The sequence below is a fragment of the Exophiala xenobiotica genome (genome assembly GCF_000835505.1).
Source record: "Exophiala xenobiotica strain CBS 118157 unplaced genomic scaffold supercont1.7, whole genome shotgun sequence".
NCBI classification, from domain to species: domain Eukaryota; kingdom Fungi; phylum Ascomycota; class Eurotiomycetes; order Chaetothyriales; family Herpotrichiellaceae; genus Exophiala; species Exophiala xenobiotica.
This window is the reverse complement of record NW_013562488.1, coordinates 3,118,832-3,137,865: the sequence shown is the minus strand read 5'-3', so window position 1 is coordinate 3,137,865 and position 19,034 is coordinate 3,118,832. Positions and strand designations below refer to the sequence as shown.

Sequence of the window (19,034 nt, the reverse complement as noted above, 5' to 3'; positions counted from 1 at the left end):
GTACTGCTCGCCGAAGCATCGCAATCATGTTCTTTACGGCCGGCAGTCGCAGGATATATCAAGCCACTCGCCGTATGCCACTGGCATGAAGTAGGTTCGTGGAGCGAGGGTCATACCAATCATTGCGGCGGGAATTTAGAAGAGTTCCAGCATCGTCAAAGCAGCAACTGAAGCAGGTGCACGGCTCTCATGCTTTGTCCTGAGTTGGATGGACGCGCGGATCTTTGGAAACAAGCCAGAGACGGCCCAGCCCTTCACGCGATTGTTACGTGCCATAGTGAGGTGGACTAAATGAACGGTGCTATGCAATGGCAGCTCAACTGGCTAGGCTGTGAGGCTGGCAAACAAATTAACGCCATGGTCATTCTGAAGGACAAGACAGAAAGAATCATCAACACCATGGTCAAAGGACAAGACATGGATTGAATATTGCATCGTCATGGTAGGTCCATTCCATCTTTCCGCCGATGAAGACTGAGAGGCGAGACTTGGACACTCTATTCCGCCTCTCTCGCTACCGGGAGTCCTTCATGTCCATCTTGTCCATCTTGTCACTGCCTCACCGATGTATACTTGATACGCTTCAGCATGAAAGCCTGTGATTTTGGACCATACAACACTTTCGCCAAGCGCCTCCCTGCCACGAAGTTCGATTTCTGATGAAATGGACACCGAAAACGCAGTCTACAAAGCTCAATTGTCGTGCCTGGCGCGATTGATGACATCGCATCATTCATCCCCATCATTGGTCAGTTTGCAGCTTGAATCCCTTGTTCGCTCGCGCGTGTCACACTATTCACCACTAGCCAACGATGAATACGCCAAATCTACGACTGGAGAACCCAGCCTATGACAAATTGGTCGACAAGCCGCTTCAAGACCTCAGAGAAAGCATCGCCTACACAATGGACTCTATGCAAGGCACAGCGAAACAAGCCCTTGATCGATACAAAGACACTTTGAAGGATGACAGCATCATGCTTGATGAGGACGTGGAAAGAATGCTATCACAGGCCGTTGCTCGTTGTGAGAGGTCACTCACGGCAGACATGATGCAAATGAGATATACGTTCCGCAGACAAATCGACGAAGCCATACAGGCGTTTACTGACGATTTCCGCCACAAATGGTACTTCAAGATTGTGGACGGCCTCAACAGCGAGATCCTCGACATCCGCACTCGGCTCGAAGAGTCGGTTGAGAAGGACAGACAGAAGATCCGGGAACAGGAACTGGAGTGTCAGAGAACCGAGGAGACGTTGATCATTGCCAGTGACTTTCTCGAGAACAGGGATCGTCGCTGCCAAATCCTGGAGATTGCCTTGCGTCACCGGCTCGAGGAAGCGCATGTCCGGGATCCATATGATGATAAGACAGGTGGCAAGAAGAAATCGGGTCTCTTTCGAGTCATCTCTCACAAGATCAAGGCATCCTGGCTGACTCGCAGGAACCGCAAGTAACGGCCTACAGGGGCGTCAATACGGTTGGTTTGGACACTGTTGACATGAGTACGAGGGGGCCTTCGGGGCTATTGGAGCTCCATTGGATATCAGCACGAATTGTTGTTGAGGCCGAATGCAATGATATATTAGCTTGGATCGAATGTGCTTCCGGTAGACGTCCATTCCAAGTGTCTCCAAAGATGGTATGTAGTTCGCCGACTATGGCTTATCACAAGTAGTAGAGCGATGGAAAGTCCGTGGACAAGGCTGCAAGGGCCGGGCGTTAAATACCCACCGGTCGGCGGAGATAACTGGTAACTGTTCGACCGAACCGATCGATCTGCGCATCGATAATCGTCATCAACTTTTTTATCGGGGGACTTTACTACTTTCACTTTCCGCAAGGCAGATCAATAATCCCATCGTGTGCTCTCTCTGCATCCAGCAATGCTTCTCTCACATTCAACTTCTTCCTAAACCCCCCTTCTCTACATGGCCTTCGCAGCAGGGCGCATCTGCGCTCGCTGCAGCCATCCCTTCCTATCGCCACGCCCTTCTCCTCCCCCACAACTGCGGCCACAGCGCCGTGCGTTCTCGCAATCCGGCTTCCGCACGGCTTTTGCGCCACCAACACCTGCATCCCTCGGAAAAGCTGTACCGGCAAAACAGTTCAAGCGGACGAAGAAGTGGTTACGGAGGCTGGCATACGTTTCGTTGTTCGGGGCCTTAGCATACGTTGTGGACAAGAAATACTATGCATCGAGTCTCACACGATGCACGCGGACCTTCGCACTGGGTTTGACGGCCGCGCTGGATTACAAGATCAACTTCCGCGAAAATCCGCCCTTTGCCGAGGATGTCGGGGAGGTGCACGCAAGGAATGCGGCGAAGTTGTTCCACCTCTTGCGCACGAATGGCGGGCTGTACTTGAAGATTGGTCAGGCCATCGCCATGCAGACAGCCATTCTACCACCGGAGTTCCAGAAGATGTTCGCCAAGATGTTTGATGACGCTCCGCAGAATGACTGGGCTCAGGTGCGGCAGGTCATCATGGAGGATTTTGGTGGCAGAACCCCCGAAGAAGTCTTTGGGATCTCGTTTGACGGGGATCCGGAGGCTGGGGTTATGGAGAGGAAAGCCCGTGCAAGTGCCAGCGTGGCGCAGGTCCATTGGGCGAGGTTGAAAGACGGGCGTGAGGTTGCCATCAAAATCCAGAAGCAAGAAATCGCGCAGCAGGTAGGGTGGGATCTGTGGGCGTTCAAGGTCGTCACAAAAATCTACACGTGGTGGTTCGACATCCCCTTGTACACTCTTGTTCCATACATCACGGAACGATTACTGCTCGAATGCGACTTCCAGAATGAAGCGCAAAACTCGAAAAGAATGGCAGAGTTTGTCAAGGGGGAGCCTCGACTGCGAGATAGGGTCTATATCCCGAAAGTCTACGACGACCTTACCACGACACGCGTCATGACGGCCGAATGGATTGAGGGTGTCAGACTGTGGGATAAAGACGCTCTTACTCGGCCGTGGAAAGGCGGCTGGAGAACAGGAAGCCCAGGTTGTCATGGCACACCTCTCGACCCGCCTCAAACTCCTATCACGACTTTACAACAACGTGCTCGCTCGTACGATGAAGAGCTCAAGCCTGACAGGAACTACTGGCGTGGAAAGGACGGCAAAGGCGGTCTCGGCCTCAACTTGAAAGAAGTCATGACCACCATGGTCGACCTGTTCTCCGCGCAGATGTTTCTCTGGGGCTATGTCCATTGCGACCCTCACCCAGGCAACATCTTTGTCCGCCGGCTGCCTAATGGACGCTCCGAACTCGTCCTGATCGACCACGGTCTGTACATCCACATGTCTCCGAAATTCCGCCACCAGTACTCACTCTTCTGGAAATCGCTGATGACATTCGACAACAAGACACTCAAAGAAGTCGTGAGCAGTTGGGGCGTCAACAACGCCGAGATCTTTGCGTCGGCGACCCTCATGCGGCCGTACGAAGGTGGCGACCACACTGTGGCGAACCGCATCAAGGGCATTAGCGAAGCTGAGAAGAAGAAGAGACAGTTCGAGATGCAGCAGGCCATGCGCAAGGGGATCAAGGAGATCTTGGGCGATGAGGAGAAATGGCCGCGCGAACTGATCTTCATTGGAAGAAATATGAGAATTGTCCAGGGGAATAACCAGTATCTCGGCAGTCCGGTGAACCGTATCAAGATCACAGGGAACTGGGCTAGCCGGGCGCTCGCCGAGGACAGGGACCTCAGCTTCAGTGAGCGGTGGAAGAATTTCGGGAGTCATTTGATATTTAAGATCGTCCTGTTGGCGACAGATGCGTACTTTTGGTATAGTAAGTTCAAGCAAGCGCTGGGACGGGGGAAGGGCATGGATGACGATATGGAGCAGCAGATGAGGAGGATGGCCAAGGACTATGGGATTGAGATGAACCATAGTGTCTTTGAGGGGTGAACGGTATCTGGCATAGAATGAACATACGCATGGCTGGCCGCATGATGTACATATAGATAGACTCGCATGGCTGGACGTCTCATGATAGAGCGTGCAAGATTGGGAGCACCGCGTCAATGCGCGGAATGGGAATATCCACTCGTCTGCCACAAGTTCGCTCTCTTCTTGCTCTGGAGAATTTCAAGAGATGTCTGAAGGTGGAATCATGTCTGTCCTCTATGGGGCTTTCAGAGCTTTCTCTTGGCACGAACGATACAGATCCGACAAAGGATTCGCTCGTAAGCTACTTTGGTAAGGACGTCTTCATGTACCTCTCCTAGTTATCCCGGACGCCCCAAAAGGGAATTCCGGAGTCCATAAGGGTTGATGGTGGTCATCATGAGTTCATGGGGTAATCGGCAAGCCTTCAACGGCCACCACCTTTTGACCCGTACTATGTAAATTCAAGGTGATAGATTTCCCCTCCTTCACCACTTCTTTGCTTACACTTGCCGGCTCCATGGACAGGACAACAACGGCAGAGAACGATGGGCCTAGTATCGATCAAGAGGTCCTCGCGACCAGCGACGACGACAGTAGCCTCGAATATGTGGAGCCTATTGAGTTCACTGCAGACGAGGATCTCGAGCGATGGGATACTGATGCGCCGCCGCACGCGCCATTCTCCGGGGGCGTATCTCTTCCGTGTGTGATCCCACGTAAGTCGACAGTGATCCCTTATTAGGCCGTTCATCCTGATAACGTGGTCAGAAACGACGAAAACGATCAAGGGAGCCTTCTTCAGCCCGTTCGTGCGAGCCTACGTGCCGGAGCTCGCGGCTCATGGCATTCGAGAGGCCGACTTTGTCACCTTTATTGACGGGCTCAACGAAGCATTCATAGCACATCCGATATTCCAAGGCCTTGGGATCGTTGGAGGTGTGATGAGCATGTTCTATGGAATCACCCCGGTCCAATGGGCCGGTGCCGGATTACAGGTCGCATCCGGAGTCGCCAGTATTGCCACTTCCTACCTCAGGACGAGGGCTTATATGAAAGCGGTGAATCAAGACCTGTTCCATCCCTCCGGGCTACACCTTAATATCATGACCACCACGAACATGATGAAGAAGGTCGGTTGTCCAGAGGACAAGCTCCAGCTGCCACCTCTTGAGTCCAACAGCGACCTAGATCAAGATATCTGGTCTGACGCAAAGTCCACAGTGGAGGCGTCTGACACCAGTTCACCGGCACAAGACGACCCGAGAATGCGCAGAGTCAAAGCTCTGCAAGGTTATGTGATGCCGATAGATTTGGATGTCCCCGCAGCTGTTGCGCCTGATAGTCTCTTTCGCAGAATGGGGGCCGCTCGGGCGGCGAAACAGATGCGAAACCAAGAACGGAAGATGACGAAGCAGCGGACCAAGGGCGAAACGAAGTTTCAGAAAAAGTCCAGGGCGGCGGAGAAGAAGCAGAGAAAGGGGGAGGAACGGATTGGAGGGGTGCAGCGCGAGTTCGCCAGCAACAAAGCTGCCCTGGAAAGAAGAATGACAGAAACTCAGGACCCGAAACAGCAAGACAAAGCATTAAAAGCGTTCGAGAAAAAAGAGAACAAGTTGAATAGTAAGCTGGCAAAAAGAATGGCCAAAATGGACAAGCAGGTCGACAAAAGGCTGAAACAAGCCGAAGCAGGGCGGTCAAAGGTCGACGGTGAGGAGGCGAGGATCGCGCATAAGGTCAGATGGATCGTGATATCGCCGTGGAATGGCGGCGAAGGCTCTGATGAAGATTCTCTGCCTAGTTCGGAGTCCGAGGTCGACGCTCAGCATGTGGTTTAGATGTCATAGAACATAGATCATTCGGAGATATGGTTCTTTTGCTCGTGTACGGGCGACGGTCTCTCTCTCTCTCTCTCTCTCCAAAAACCAGCACTGTTCGTCTCACTAGTAAGATCAGTAGCGACAGTCTAAAAAGGAAGATCAGCGAGCGACAACTAGATCTGTAATAGGATTCTAGCAAGATCAGCAGGCGACATCCTTCAAGATAAGATCGGCAAGCGACAACCATAAGCAGATTTGTATCGTGCGAGTTTTCTCTAGCCAGGGGTTCAACTCCGCCTGGCTAGAGTTTTTGGCAATCCAAAAAGGGTGCGAGAATAATATCATGTGGTCATGTGGGTTGAAGGTGAAGAAGGTGAAGAAGTCGAAAGCTACCTGGGGTGCCCGGTATCTCTCAGAAAGGGCCACAGCCTCGTGGCACACGTGTTACGCGACAAGGCTGCGGGCCGCCGCGCAATTCCCAGTCCCAGTGAGGCTTCCTCCACGTCCCCTCCTAAAAATAGGGACATGATGGGGACCCATTACGAGCAGGACCAAGCCTCCCAAGGCTGTGTCAGCTTTTAGGCCAGCCACGCCAATCCAACCTCAGCTCCTTTCGCTCCCCGTGAAACGTCCAGGAAATTCTGACCATCAACCATCTTTGAGGTCGACAACATTTTAGAAGTCGTCTTCATATCGAAACCTTTTCCTGTCGGGTCATTTATCATGAAGTGATTTGAGCCTGTTCTGGCCTGGTCTTTACAAGATCTTCTACGGTACTGCAGCGACATGGCAGACGAGGGTTTGGCTGGAACGATTATCGGCACCGCCAGAGCCGGCATCAGGCTCTCTGTGACACTGCACAATTTCTCCGAAACCGTCACCACCGCGCAGACAGAAATCAAAAGCATCGCGAACAACGTCTCACTGACGGCATCGGTCCTCCACGAGCTTGGTGTCAAGCTCGATCAGGATGATGATGACGATGGCGATGATGAAGGTCAGTTGTACTCGAGCTCGGCGACAGGCACAGCGCGAGACGTGGCCCGGGAATGCGAGAGCGTCTTCCGCGAAATCAACGCAACAATTGGGAAAGCCATGCAAAGTGCTGCGGAGCGAGGCGTGAAGAACGGAAAAGTGCCCGCCTTGTCGCCCCTGGAGCGGATGAAGTATCCTTTCTTGCAGCCCAAGATGGAACTTCTCGGAGCGAATTTGGAGCGGTTGAAGAGCACGCTGGTACTCCTGCTGAACGTGCTGAGTTATGCTCGAGACCTGAAAACCGAGTAAGGCTTGCTTTCTTGGAACCGTTACCGAGAAAATCCAAATATGATCTGACAAAAAGCACAGGAAGCACGACACCACCACTGAAGACGATGGCTATCAGAAATTGCTTATCGACAACCTCGTCCGAGCCAACCAGGAAGCAACGAGGACTTACGAAACCCTGGTCAAAAAGCTCGATGATCAGGATCACGACGGTATTCCAGAAGACGGCCCGAGCCCGGATCGATCACGCCCTACCTCATCGGAAAAAGGTAATGGAAGCGCGAGTCTTAGACTGTCCATGATCAAGGCGCCTGACTCGGACGACTCCCATGTCGAGGCTAGCAGTCCCAGGGCAAAAGCAGCCTCGACAATTCAAGCCTGTCTGGATCGCATTGAAAACGCCCTGGTCAAAGTCGAACAGTCAAGTTCTGTGCTGCACCACTCCTCCGGCATCGCAGTCCGCATCGAGCTCGACAGGGAGACCAGACTTCCTGCAAATGCGCAGCAGTCCCCAACCCCGCGCATAACAGTCTCGATACTGCAAAAGCAAACGCGTCGTCGACAGGACTCCTTGCAGTCAAGGACCAACAGCACCCGCGGGAACACCAACGGCCTAAGCAGATCGAACACGTGGTACTCTACGCTCTGGAATTCCATGCCGTCTCCCTACTCTGCAGTGAGCTCGATTCAGCAGTAAGTCAACTCTTCCTCCGTATGCTACAGTAATGATATTTTCTCCCTCCCACCCCCACTACGACAACAACAACAACAATCCGCCATAGAAGCTGACTGACTTTGGTGGTTTCCCAGGACCCTCGACAATACCGGCCTCTTCCTCGCCACAGAACAGGTCACCGAAGATGCAGGCAACGTACTCAGCCACAATCTTGACCAGAATACCCCGTACGGTCAAAATTCCGGCATGGGATATGGATACCACACCGCATACGCGCCGCTCTCCGATGGTGATGAGAGCCCTGAATCCGACGGGCCGACCTTGGCAGAAGCGTTCCGCGCCGCTCTGCCAGAATCACTCCTCCCTGGGCGCCGACCCGATCCGTCGCTCAGAACTGGCGATATAGAAATGAACCCCGTCCAGGCCCATCACGAAACGTTGCGACCGTTGATCCTGCCGGAAGCAGTTGAGAGCGGCAGTGTCCACGGCCATGGTCAGGTTCCAGAAGTGCGTGTTGAGCCGGATACAGCCACAGCCACGACTGCAGTCACAACTCTGGATGATGCCCACCAAGACCAAGACCAAGTGCAGCACGCTGCTGTTGCTGTGCAAGATCAATATCGAACTCAAAATCAAAATCAAAATGGCGAGGGTCCGGCCAAGAACGACGACAATGATTGGAGCGTCGAGCAAGACGCCCGTATGAAGGATATCCTCAACGCCAGCATCCAGGCTGCCGTCGCCGAGGGCAAGAGAGAAATGTCATCGCCGAGCTCTGTAAGAGACAATGAAGGAAGTCGTGACAACACCGGAAAGCAGGCAGAGAAAGACGAGTTGCCGACTGGAATGGTGGTGGTAGACAAGAAGGGCAAAGGAAAGGGAAAGGGAAAAGCCGCAGAGTATGAGGTGCCGTCCATACTAAAGAATTCTGGCAATGGCGGCGGTGGTGGTAATGGTGGCGGCGATGCGGTTGATCGATTACTAGGCGAGTGGACGACTTTGCGCGTCTCTGGCTCTCCTGCTGGTCATGGCGAAGGCGATACTGGGACTGCAAGCAAATCCCCTTGATCGATCATCGCCATCGCCATCGCCATCGCCGTCACTGTTGGTATTGGCACCTGTGTTTGAGTTACTGAATGCTATCGAAGCGGGAGTATTCGTGGATATCAAGTGTTTGGGTAAAAGGTTGAGATAGGCCAATCCGGATTTTTGGCTTTCTGGGCCAAAGTCTTGTGTTCAAGATGGTACCGTCCATGCTACCTTTTGACCTCCACCCCTCCTCTTCATCCTGCGACTCACACATCGTACATTCACGAGGTTCGCCTCTTTGGTGAATTCAGCATACTAGTACGGTTTCAAGGTAGTCACAGACTTCGACGTCTATCAAGCAGCGCACACCGCGACTGGCGTAGTAGGCCATGCTCTTCTTCGTAGTGAAGCAAGCTACTAGTTGCCCTACGCAGGGAGGCACCTTCGTGTGGTGCAGGGTGTGAGTACCTGTTTCAGGGAAACTGAGACGCCCCGAAACATCTTCTTCAATGTGTCTTTTTCGTGACTCACGAAGCGGCAAGGACGCTTGAAACCCTGACCCAGAATGCATAAAGCCTAGGTGGAAGGCACGTTCGACCTTTCGGTAGGTGCCATTCTATCATGAAGAGTGCGAGACGACCGCGCCTTCTATGCAGATATATATATACCTCACACGTTGCATCTCCTGAGTTCCTTCGATTTCTATCAACGAGCAACTGGACTTCGTGTTGCCATCGACAAAATCACCAACGGTCATTCCATCTATCGCCAATGTCTTGCCCACTGTGGCGAAGTTGCTGGGTTAGTCTGGGCGTGCAGACGCACCCGGATGATGTTCCAGAGCAATCAGCATCCAGTCATGGTGCTTACAGACTGTTCAGCAACCCGCGGAATCGTCAATGCCACGGTAACTCTACTGAAGAGACGAGATTCCAAATCTTGTCCTCTTGAGCATTTACGCCAAGCAAATATCACTTCCCGATTGACAGCTTACATTTATCAAGTCATGGTCGATCCCAATGTGAAACGCAAGAGCCATTGGGTCACCACAATGACTGCGGGTCTTTCTGAGGACGCTTCCGAACAAGAAGTACACGATAAGACTGTCCTGTGTTATATGCGGGCGGCCATGGTCCGTTGATCCATCTCCAGTTGCGGTATGCCTTGGGCTAACTAACAGACTGCAGTATACGTCGTACTTCCATGTTTACCGATCGAAAGTCGAGACCGCATTGAAACAGACCTGCCCCTTTCACCAGGTGGAGTGGCTAGGTACCTGATCTCATTCTGCCTTGGAAGAGGGCGTGCATACTGCAATTTCTACGGCTCATGCTGCTGTCTACCATCAAACTTACCACCGCCACTGGTGTCTCAACATGTTAGCGACTGAAACGCCTGAGCAAACGCTCGAGCGCAAGCGTATCGATGCACTTCGTATGCGCGAATCACGAGGCCGTCTTGAGACAAACATTGAGGGAAAAGCAGCTATCAAGGCTGGCAATATTCAACGTGCAGCCCGACGTGCCCAGCTTCGTGATAACCTTGATCCCAGGACAAGGTCGACCTATGATGTATCGCAGAGCCTATACAACCATGCATACATCGAGCAAAGAAAGGCCACAGAAACAGTTCAAGAGAAAGAGACTCGTATGGCCAGACAGGCTGCGAACACTGATCGATATCGCACGAAGAAAAGAGCCGAAGATCCAAAGTTCAGAGAACAAGATCGAGCTTACAGAAACGACTTCAAAGAGAGAAAGCGGGCAGCAGATCCTGATTTCGACGAAAAAGAAAGGCTAAAAGGAAAGCCAGAGACAAGAAGAAGCAGCAGGATAGCCAAACAACGGACGCGGACTACAAAGCGAGAAAACGCAGCAGATCCTGATTGGGACGAAAAGGAAAAGTTCAAGAAGAAGACCGGAGAAGTCAAGAAGAAGAAGAAGCAACAGCTTTTGATGCAAGGGGGTCAGCAAACCCTCGACAGCTTCGTCAGTAGCAACAACGCGACCCATGACAACAAGCCCTCACCTCTAGCAGACGTCGGCAATGGTCGTCGGCCTGGTCTCTGGTATTGGAACCGGAAGGCCTCACGTCCAAGTACTACTCGTAGGAGTACGTCAAGAACGACAAGGCCAGATGATTTCTGAACCGCGCCTGAAACGACGCGGGCTGTTATTTCGATCTCTTCACAGACCGTGGGACTGGTCTTGTCGTTGGATGGTATACCGGCTCTGCCAGTGGGTGACAGGGTTGATTTGTCCCATGAGAATGACTACTGGCCATTCTCCCTAGACCGTCACAAGATGGCTTGACACCGGAATCCTACTATATAGTACGCGCCAAGTGAAGAATGCGTGGAAGGAAGACGGAGCACCGCAATTGCATGCTGTCACTCCTCAAATTGTACGGCCATCATCCTTCTGACTGCGCAACCCTCCATTCCAGACCTCTCCACGCCCAAGAGCATGTCCGCACCATGGAACAGACACCAGATCCTCTTCTCGAATATGGAATTCTCGCTCTGCCTCATATGCCTGGCCACCCTTCAGGCTTCCAGACGCCGCCAAATATGGACGCTCAAGCTAAGATTGCTAGACTTTGAGCCGAGTTGGCCTCGGTTACGCAGGAACTCGGTGAGATGAAGGCAAAGGCGCGACTTGGAGATTACGCCGGAGGAGTATTCAACTTTCTCAAGAAGAATTCACCAGACAATGCCCGCCTGAAAGGCCATGCTCAGCAGGACAAGTGCCGCCATCTGTCTTTCATAGTTCACGCGCTGGCCCAGTTTCTCGACAGATCTCAGAATGTAGTAGGCATAGCCACCCACATGTCGGTCAAGTTGAAGTAATTCAGATTGAACTCCGCCAGTAGACCCAAAAGCCGTTCCAAGTCACGGCGTAAACGACCAATATACTCTAACCCAACCACTATCTCTATACGATCTGCAGAGCCCCCTCACGAGCAAGGGACAATTGTCATGCCGATGCGAGAGCCTTGTGCACATCGAGCGTCGACTTGAAATCTCGAACAAAGTCCCAAAACATCTTGCCCTTCCAACCCTTCATCTTCCAATCATTGGCCTTGAGCGGGAAGAGGTCCGCATAGTACTCGACTGCCTTGGAATGGGCATAGATGAACAGGACGTTGTCGTCTGCGTCGGCATCCTGCGCCTTGAGGATCGTTTTCATAGTCTCTTCCGCATCGAAACAAAAGTCCGGGTTCGGGATGAAGAAGGGGTCGTCTGCTGCGCGGGAGCGATTTTGGTTGAGTCGCTCGAGCTCCGAACCAGGGCAGAGCCACGGCGCCACTTGATCCGGAAGCTCGATGTGGATCTCCTTGGGTAAACGAATGTGCTTGGACGGACGGATCTCGCCCCCGTTGTGACAGAGGTCGCCGCCGCAGAAGATAAAGGTATCTGGATTCGAGGTCGTCCGCACCAGCCCGGCAAGGTGTCCGACCGTGTGACCTGGAGCATCGAGAACATAGAAGGACCCGTCCCCGAAAAAGTCCAAGGCCCTGAACTGACCGATCTGAAGCCGAGGACCGTCATCGAAGGTGATTTCTCTAGTCTTCCGGCCCCTGTATCATGAACCGGTATCAGTCCGCCTGGGGTACAGCCAAGTAAGGAAGGAGTACACCCACGCAAAATCACTTTCCCGTACAGGAGCATCTTTGATAGCCGGGTACCCGGGATAGAACTTCTCCTTGAACCCAGGACCGACAACCAGCTCCGTTGTGCCGGGAAAGGTCGAGGGATCTCCAATATGGTCGAAATGCCAGTGACTAGGATGAGGGAATCAGTTTGGAACCCTCGGATGCCAAGAGGCCTGGAAAGACACAGCACTGACCTCCAAATGATGGAATTGATCGAAGCAGGGTCAATTTGGCTTTCCTTAAGAATGTCCGCCACATGTTTCTCGGAATGAATCTCCCAGGCCGGATTTCTCAGCTGGGACTGATTGACGGGCGAAAGGTCGAGAAAGTTAGGTGGCACCCCCAGATCGAACAAGGCCCTCTTGCCCGTTGGGCTCTCAATGAGAAAGGACCACGTAGGGATATCGGGCATGTACTGCATGCCGTGTAGAGGTGGTTGCATCAAAAAGCTGACCGGTAGCCTGATGATCCTCGAGGTGCAGTCGATGATGCGAACCCTGGCCACGGCACCGGGCGGCGCGTTGAAGAGGTTGTGTGCGTTTGAGGCCATGTCGTGATTCCACTTGTGAATTGTCGTCGTGCGACGAGGCTACCAACAACCGGGGTGGGTTTGAGTGATGCTTGCCTGACTCAAAGAGGGTTAGAATATTAATACTGCCCACACTTTTCTTCGTAGAATTCAGCGGCCCGCAAAGTCAGTAACCTCGCAGCTCGATATCAATATAGCTGAACGACCCAGGGGGACGATGTCGAGTCTCATGTCTGAGTGTCGCTTGGTCCACAGTAATCGATACAGAGGTAATCCCGGGCCGACGGATGAGCCAAATGCTCCGACCGGACGAAACAAACATATTCCGGGCCATGGGGGAACCAAAAATAGTTCCCTGTTCCTCGGCTCTCTGATGGGCATCTGGTTCGTCCCAGGGTAAGCATCGGCACGCAGGATGATACTGTTTGTTGATCGGACACGCTCTGACTTCATTGAAAAGCCTGTCAAGGACATGGGAGCAACGATTGACCCAGCATCCCTTAAACGTGACATTGGCCCGGATGTCGTTGCAGACCGTCTACCGTCTGACCTCGCAGACCGGGTGTGATGGCCTGATCTTTTCAAGAACCCGTGCCCACCGCCAACAAGCATGAGATTCTCATTAAGGTGCGCAGTGTTGCCCACCAGAATTGAATCTTAGAGTGACGAGTCTGGCTCGTGCCAGATCTACTACAGACATCGTTGAATGTGACCTCAACCGTCATCCGTTCCCCATGCAAGCGGCAGCACCGCGTAGGCCGGGAGGTTTTCGGTCGAATCCTTGGATACGTGCAGGTCAGCATGGCTGCCAATTTACTGGCGTCGTCTCGTGCCTTGGTGACGCGCAGATTTGTCGGACATGGAGGAGATAGACAAGGATATCAGATTGTACCGTACAAAGTGACATTCGGTTCTTCGCAATGGATCGTATGGCTATCCCAGCTGACCGGTGTGAGGTAGGCTGGACCGATGGGTCATGTCCGGCGGAGGCGTTGTGGGATGTTGGAATTCCCGCCAGGCTAGGTGCCAGGGGCAGAACTGAATATGGTACAAGCATTTTGGAAGCATCGGGCTAAGATGCGGCATGGAGTCGAATTTAGCCCACGGGCAGGTAGATCTGGGGGCCGGCGGAATACGAGTAGGCCTCGCATTCAACCGGAAGTCCTCCTACCATATAAACTGTCCTAGTTACCGCTTTAACGTCGAATAGCACCCTAGTACTAGGTTACAGGATTTATCTATAAGAATAGGGGAGGCTCTGGTCGGTGGATCCCACCTTACGTTTATATCTGTGCGGAACCAACCACCAACAACTTGGTCATATAGCTTCCTGGCCTTGCTGGATACCTCCGCCCCCATCTGGCTAGCTAGAGTTGTGATGCAAGGTGGTCAGCAGACCCTCACGGGCTTCGTGACTAGGAACAACGCCAATACCGATATCAGCAAGCCTCGACCTCTGGGCAGACATCAGCAATGGTTGTGGGCCTGGCCTCTGGCGTTCGGCACCAGGAGGCCAGACGACCAAGTACTAGGAGTACGTCAAGAACGACGAGGCAGATGATTTCTGAATCGCGCCTGAACGAGCGCCTGAAACGACGGGTGGGTGACGGGACGGCAAGCGAGTAAAGCTTTGAAAACGACGTAGAATGAGCAACGCTACAGAATGCTTCTGCTCTGCATGGTATGCACACTAAGGGTGCTCCCACATATTTCGCCGCTCTTAGTATCGTCAGCTCGTTTACCAGCAAGTATATCCTCCATCTACTATCTGTGAAACACCAGTGTCAGCAGTGTCTTCAAATCCAGAAAGCCAGTGACAAGGTCTAGCTCTGCGACTCGAATGACTTACCACGTCCGATCCATTGAGATAGCTGCTCTGTGAATCGTTAGGAGAACTCTCTGGCACAGGGCTTTCTGGATGATGCGAACTTACTGCGTCACTTGCCATCCAAACAATCGTCCCCCTCAGCTCGTGTGGTTCCGCCATCCTTCCCATTGGAATATCCTTCTCCCATGACCCGACCAGTTCCTTGCCCTCGTGCTCCAACAAGCCTTTGATAAGATCTGTCCTCATATAGCCAGGACTCAAACTGTTCACTCTGATCCCTCTAGGTCCCCACTCCGTGGCCAGACTCTTCGTCAACATCTGGATGGCACCTTTCGAAGCATTGTAGGCGGCTTGCTTTTGCGGTCGAACACAAATCGTCGCCGACATACTCGCGATGAGTATGATCGAGCCGTGAATATTGTGCTGCAGCATATGTTTTCCGGCTTCCCTTGCAAACAACCAGCTCCCATCGACGTTGATGTCCATCATCTTCCGCCAGCGGGCAAATTCGTAGTTCTCGGCCTCGACGTTGTCCACGATGCCCGCTGCAGTCACTAGCACGTCGACTTTGCCAAAATCCTGCACGATCCGGGCCCATGTCGTCGTCACGTCGTTTTCGATCGTTGCGTTGCAAGCGTATGCTCGCAGTTCGGGGACCGGCTCGTTGGGATATGCCTCTTTGACTAGGGATGCTACTGATGAGATGGATGCTTCACAGTCCTTCTGAGAGAGATCGATGCAAGCTCCCCGTGCGCCGGAAAGGGCAAATGCTGTCAGAAATTCCTTTCCCAGGCCTCGTGCCGAGCCAGTGACCACGCAAGTTTTGTTCTCAAGGGAGAACGAGGGCAGTGTTCGCAAAGGGCGGGTTGTCCTCAAACTAGCGAGGTTGTGTCGTCCGAGCGAGCGCGAAAGCACAGGGCGGAAGGATGAGCCAAGCAGCATCCTGACAGATCTGTGAAGCCACAGGATGAAGTCGAGATTTGAGATAACCGAGAAGCGACCTACCTACCTGAGTGTTTGCTGCTACTCCGGTTCACGAGAATCATAGCCGGATATTGAGAAGAATCATTGCACCCCGCGGACTGTTGTGCCGCGAGGAGGCAAGTTGTGCTTGTGACACCTCTGTAGCGTATCCAATCGGGCCTTGTCAGGCCGATGAAAGCTTGAAATGGTGGCTGTACGTAGCTTCGTACGTGACTTGTAGAGACAAATGTTCAGCTGGCTGCTGGTTGGCACCGGTGGGCAGTTCTTTTGGTTGCGGGGATGCCCAAAGGGTCATGGTCACCATGGCCCACGAGGGACCTGGGAACAGGCGCGTCTATCCTCCAATTTGCCCGCTTGAGTTCCGTATCTGCAGCCCTAATGCAATGTCCACAGCTAAGTTTGGGGGCGGTTCACACCAACCAGCCAATGTGATGTTTCAGCTGAAGGGTGAGCAGGCGTAGCAGGCCAGCCACTGCAGACCAATTTATCGAGACCGGGCGCAGCTGAGATTTGTACCTGATGATCTCCCCTTTTCTGCTCCTTCGACACGGGAAAATTCGTAAGTGCTAGCAAGAACAGGTCTTATGAGCATGCCAAATGTCGTCAATGCTAGAAGTTCGCGACCAGCGTCGATCCAGATCAAAATCCCCGGGTGGGAGAGACAGGGATAGGTCGAGATCGCACTCACGCGACAACCGCGGGTCGGATGACAGAAGCGAATACAGCAAAAGGTCGAGCAAGAAATATGTAGAACCGGAGGAGGACGAGGAGGACCGCAGGTACAAAGAGAAGAGATCGGGCAAGAAGTACTACGAATCAGAGGAGGAAGACGACCGGCGCAGGCGTACAAGCTCCCAGAGATACGTCGATGACAGGGAAGAGGAGGGCAGATACCGATCGTCCAGGTCTACACAAGAATACCGCAACCGGGACATCTCAGTCTCGGACGACGACAGAGGATACTCGCGATCCAAGAAGAAATCAGACAGCGACTCTGACAGGCGCAGAGAGCGGGACAGACCAAGCAAGAAGAAATACGATGATTCTGACGAGAGCGAGAGCGATGATTACCGGCGACGTTCCAGCAAGCGAGAACCACATGCCGACTATGCTGAGGCACGACCTCGGGAAGTCCGTCATTCGAGTTACAACAGCACAGATTCGCGCTATGCAGCTGCTGGACGTGCTCCTTCTCCTCCTAACCAGCGAACTGCCTCGAATGGCCAGCGATATGCAGAAGTTGAACAATACAAATATGCACAGCCAAGCCAGTTTACAGAGAGAAAGCCGGAGTATGAGCGGTCTCGACCGTCAGACAGCAAGCGAAGAGACGATGACTACAGAAGCGATAAATACGAGAAAAAGTATCGGGACGATGGGTATGAGGCACGCGAGCTCAAAGAGAAGAAATACTACCAGGACAGATACGAGACCCGCGAGCCCAGCGACAAAAGATACCACGACGATAAGTACGGTCCTTCACGGGACAATGTGACCAAAAGGATGTCTGCTTTGGCCGTCGGGGGCGCCGCTACATTAGGAGTTGCAGGACTGGCCGCGCATGGTGCTGGCGGTAAGCCACCAGCATCACCATTGCTAGAGGCGTATAAGGGCACATACCAATCGATTTCGCCTATGCCTTCAGCATTGGTCCTTGCAAACCACAAAGACGACTCGGACCTTTCAGATCTAGACTTGGACACGGATGGGGATTCCGACGATCCAAATGCCGATCTCAAACGTAAGATCCGCAAGCTCGAGATGGAAAAACAGAAATATACCAAAGACCAAAGAAAGAGTGTCAACCTTGGCACAACAGAAGTTCGCTCACGACGACTGTCCAGCCTCGAATCACCTAGCGAGCACACCATGATCGAAATCACGCCCGGTGGTGGCAGACGGGAACGCGCCAGCTCCAATGTGAGCATCTTATCTACAGGTGGCACTGGCAAGAAAAAGTCGGTATCTTTCTATGATCCTACAGACGATGCCGAACGGATCGCCGCGGCACTTGCCGGCACACGAAGCGCCCCTGATCCGAGGCCACTCGTTCAGATCCTTCCTTTTCTGTCAACAGATGACCTCCTGGCGCTGCGCGGCGAGTATAAGAAACATGCCAAAGTCAATGGCCAGGGGATCAATATCGCCAAACACATCAAGATGCGCATCCCGGGTAATCTGGGTAAAGCATGCTACGCGACCGCTCTGGGCCGGTGGGAAAGCGAAGCATACTGGGCGAACTCATGGTACCAAGGAGGCGCGTCACGGCGCGAATTGCTGATTGAGAGTCTCATGGGCCGTTCGAACAGCGACATCCGCGAGATCAAGAATTGTTTCAAGGACAAGAAATACAATGACGACCTGGACAAGTGTATCCGCACCGAACTCAAGGCCGACAAATTCCGCATGGCCATCCTCCTTGCGCTCGAGGAGCGTCGCATGCCCGAGTCATCGCCCCTCGATATCAAGCTCGTGCGTGACGATGTGCAGAACCTGGCGCGAGCGCTGGACTCTCCAGGCGGCGAATCCGACATGATCAAGATCATCGTCATTCGCAGCGACGCGCACTTACGTGAGGTGCTCAGGCTATTCGAGCGGACGTATCGCGTTAGTTTCCCACGGCAGATGATCTCCAAGTCGCGCAACCTGGTGGGTGAGACGCTGGCGCACATTCTCAACGGCGCGCTGAACAGACCTATGCGTGATGCGCTGTTGTTGCACCAGGCCATCAGCGAGACTGCTCCTGGCAAGGAGAGGACGGAGTTGTTGATTTCCAGGCTGGTCAGGATGCATTGGGAACCGAAGCACCTGCAGAAAGTCAAGGCCGTGTTTAAAGAGCGGTATGGGCACACCGTCGAAGATGCGATCAAGCATGAAGTCTGGGTGCACATGAAGACGCCCGAGGGTCGGATTTGTGCAGAGTTCTGTGCTGCTTTGACACAGAGCAGTTCGTATGATAGGAGGGGCGTCGCGATGGATACGCCTGTCGAGTTCATCAGGTAAAGGAGTGGCAGAAAAAGAGAAAAGCAAATGCTTCGACCCGGCCACGAAATGTCTTGGGGTTGTATTTTCGAAAGGTCGTGTCTAGTTAGTACTCATCGAAGGTTGATGAGGCTGGGTGGGCATGGTATATACTACCGTCTCATGGGAAAATCGTGGAATGAAACTCGCTTAACCGGGGTGCCAAACAGCTGCGCTTTGAATCGTCGAAACAGCAGTTGGGCTCACCTTGAACATGAGGCCCTCCTACCACATGAACTGTCGTCGCTGTTGTTTGTCGTCGAATTGCACCCGGCGCCAAATTACACGGTTTGCCCATGAGACCGTACTATATCAGATTTTATACGCCTTGACG

The 19,034-nt window shown here is 53.0% G+C and overlaps 8 protein-coding genes across 8 annotated transcripts; 6 read left to right on the top strand and 2 right to left on the bottom strand.

The window, feature by feature from the left end:
- Positions 1 to 735: 735 nt before the first annotated feature.
- Positions 736 to 1,460, top strand: PV05_11872 (uncharacterized protein; the record flags this gene model as incomplete). The annotated part of the gene is made up of 1 exon (XM_013455398.1): positions 736 to 1,460. Exon 1 carries the CDS (start codon positions 813 to 815, stop codon positions 1,458 to 1,460), a length of 648 nt encoding a protein of 215 aa, XP_013310852.1. The 5' UTR covers positions 736 to 812.
- A 393-nt stretch (positions 1,461 to 1,853) lies between these two features.
- On the top strand, positions 1,854 to 4,064 carry PV05_11871 (uncharacterized protein). Its single transcript, XM_013455397.1, has one exon. The coding sequence runs from the start codon at positions 1,935 to 1,937 to the stop codon at positions 3,915 to 3,917; it is 1,983 nt and encodes a 660-aa protein (XP_013310851.1). The 5' UTR covers positions 1,854 to 1,934; the 3' UTR covers positions 3,918 to 4,064.
- A 178-nt stretch (positions 4,065 to 4,242) lies between these two features.
- PV05_11870 (uncharacterized protein) lies at positions 4,243 to 5,762 on the top strand. Its single transcript, XM_013455396.1, has 3 exons — positions 4,243 to 4,365; positions 4,425 to 4,615; positions 4,668 to 5,762. The coding sequence occupies exon 3, from the start codon at positions 4,841 to 4,843 to the stop codon at positions 5,732 to 5,734; it is 894 nt and encodes a 297-aa protein (XP_013310850.1). The 5' UTR covers positions 4,243 to 4,365; positions 4,425 to 4,615; positions 4,668 to 4,840; the 3' UTR covers positions 5,735 to 5,762.
- Positions 5,763 to 6,286: 524 nt separating this feature from the next.
- Positions 6,287 to 8,897, top strand: PV05_11869 (uncharacterized protein). The gene is made up of 3 exons (XM_013455395.1): positions 6,287 to 6,996; positions 7,061 to 7,672; positions 7,790 to 8,897. Exons 1-3 carry the CDS (start codon positions 6,503 to 6,505, stop codon positions 8,721 to 8,723), a joined length of 2,040 nt encoding a protein of 679 aa, XP_013310849.1. The 5' UTR covers positions 6,287 to 6,502; the 3' UTR covers positions 8,724 to 8,897.
- A 1,163-nt stretch (positions 8,898 to 10,060) lies between these two features.
- PV05_11868 (uncharacterized protein) lies at positions 10,061 to 10,831 on the top strand (the record flags this gene model as incomplete). Its single annotated transcript, XM_013455394.1, has 1 exon — positions 10,061 to 10,831. One exon carries the CDS (start codon positions 10,061 to 10,063, stop codon positions 10,829 to 10,831), a length of 771 nt encoding a protein of 256 aa, XP_013310848.1.
- A 706-nt stretch (positions 10,832 to 11,537) lies between these two features.
- Positions 11,538 to 12,888, bottom strand: PV05_11867 (uncharacterized protein; the record flags this gene model as incomplete). Its single annotated transcript, XM_013455393.1, has 3 exons — positions 11,538 to 12,263; positions 12,327 to 12,467; positions 12,533 to 12,888. 3 exons carry the CDS (start codon positions 12,886 to 12,888, stop codon positions 11,660 to 11,662), a joined length of 1,101 nt encoding a protein of 366 aa, XP_013310847.1. The 3' UTR covers positions 11,538 to 11,659.
- Positions 12,889 to 14,457: 1,569 nt separating this feature from the next.
- On the bottom strand, positions 14,458 to 15,887 carry PV05_11866 (uncharacterized protein). Its single transcript, XM_013455392.1, has 3 exons — positions 14,801 to 15,887; positions 14,717 to 14,743; positions 14,458 to 14,635 (listed from the first exon to the last, which is right to left on the bottom strand). Exons 1-3 carry the CDS (start codon positions 15,635 to 15,637, stop codon positions 14,606 to 14,608), a joined length of 894 nt encoding a protein of 297 aa, XP_013310846.1. The 5' UTR covers positions 15,638 to 15,887; the 3' UTR covers positions 14,458 to 14,605.
- A 172-nt stretch (positions 15,888 to 16,059) lies between these two features.
- PV05_11865 (uncharacterized protein) lies at positions 16,060 to 18,849 on the top strand. Its single transcript, XM_013455391.1, has one exon. It carries the CDS (start codon positions 16,277 to 16,279, stop codon positions 18,680 to 18,682), a length of 2,406 nt encoding a protein of 801 aa, XP_013310845.1. The 5' UTR covers positions 16,060 to 16,276; the 3' UTR covers positions 18,683 to 18,849.
- The last annotated feature ends 185 nt before the right edge of the window (positions 18,850 to 19,034 follow it).

Bases quoted from the DNA above. Each gene is read 5' to 3' on its own strand.
- PV05_11871 (XM_013455397.1), top strand. From the start codon at position 1,935: ATGGCCTTCGCAGCAGGGCGCATCTGCGCTCGCTGCAGCCATCCCTTC.
- PV05_11870 (XM_013455396.1), top strand. From the start codon at position 4,841: ATGAGCATGTTCTATGGAATCACCCCGGTCCAATGGGCCGGTGCCGGA.
- PV05_11869 (XM_013455395.1), top strand. From the start codon at position 6,503: ATGGCAGACGAGGGTTTGGCTGGAACGATTATCGGCACCGCCAGAGCC. The intron at 6,997-7,060 runs GTAAGGCTTGCT...CAAAAAGCACAG, and splicing joins GCTCGAGACCTGAAAACCGA to GAAGCACGACACCACCACTG. The intron at 7,673-7,789 runs GTAAGTCAACTC...GTGGTTTCCCAG, and splicing joins GCAGTGAGCTCGATTCAGCA to GACCCTCGACAATACCGGCC.
- PV05_11866 (XM_013455392.1), bottom strand. From the start codon at position 15,637: ATGCTGCTTGGCTCATCCTTCCGCCCTGTGCTTTCGCGCTCGCTCGGA. The intron at 14,744-14,800 runs GTAAGTTCGCAT...AACGATTCACAG, and splicing joins TTTGGATGGCAAGTGACGCA to AGCAGCTATCTCAATGGATC. The intron at 14,636-14,716 runs GTAAGTCATTCG...GGTGTTTCACAG, and splicing joins ATCTCAATGGATCGGACGTG to ATAGTAGATGGAGGATATAC.
- PV05_11865 (XM_013455391.1), top strand. From the start codon at position 16,277: ATGTCGTCAATGCTAGAAGTTCGCGACCAGCGTCGATCCAGATCAAAA.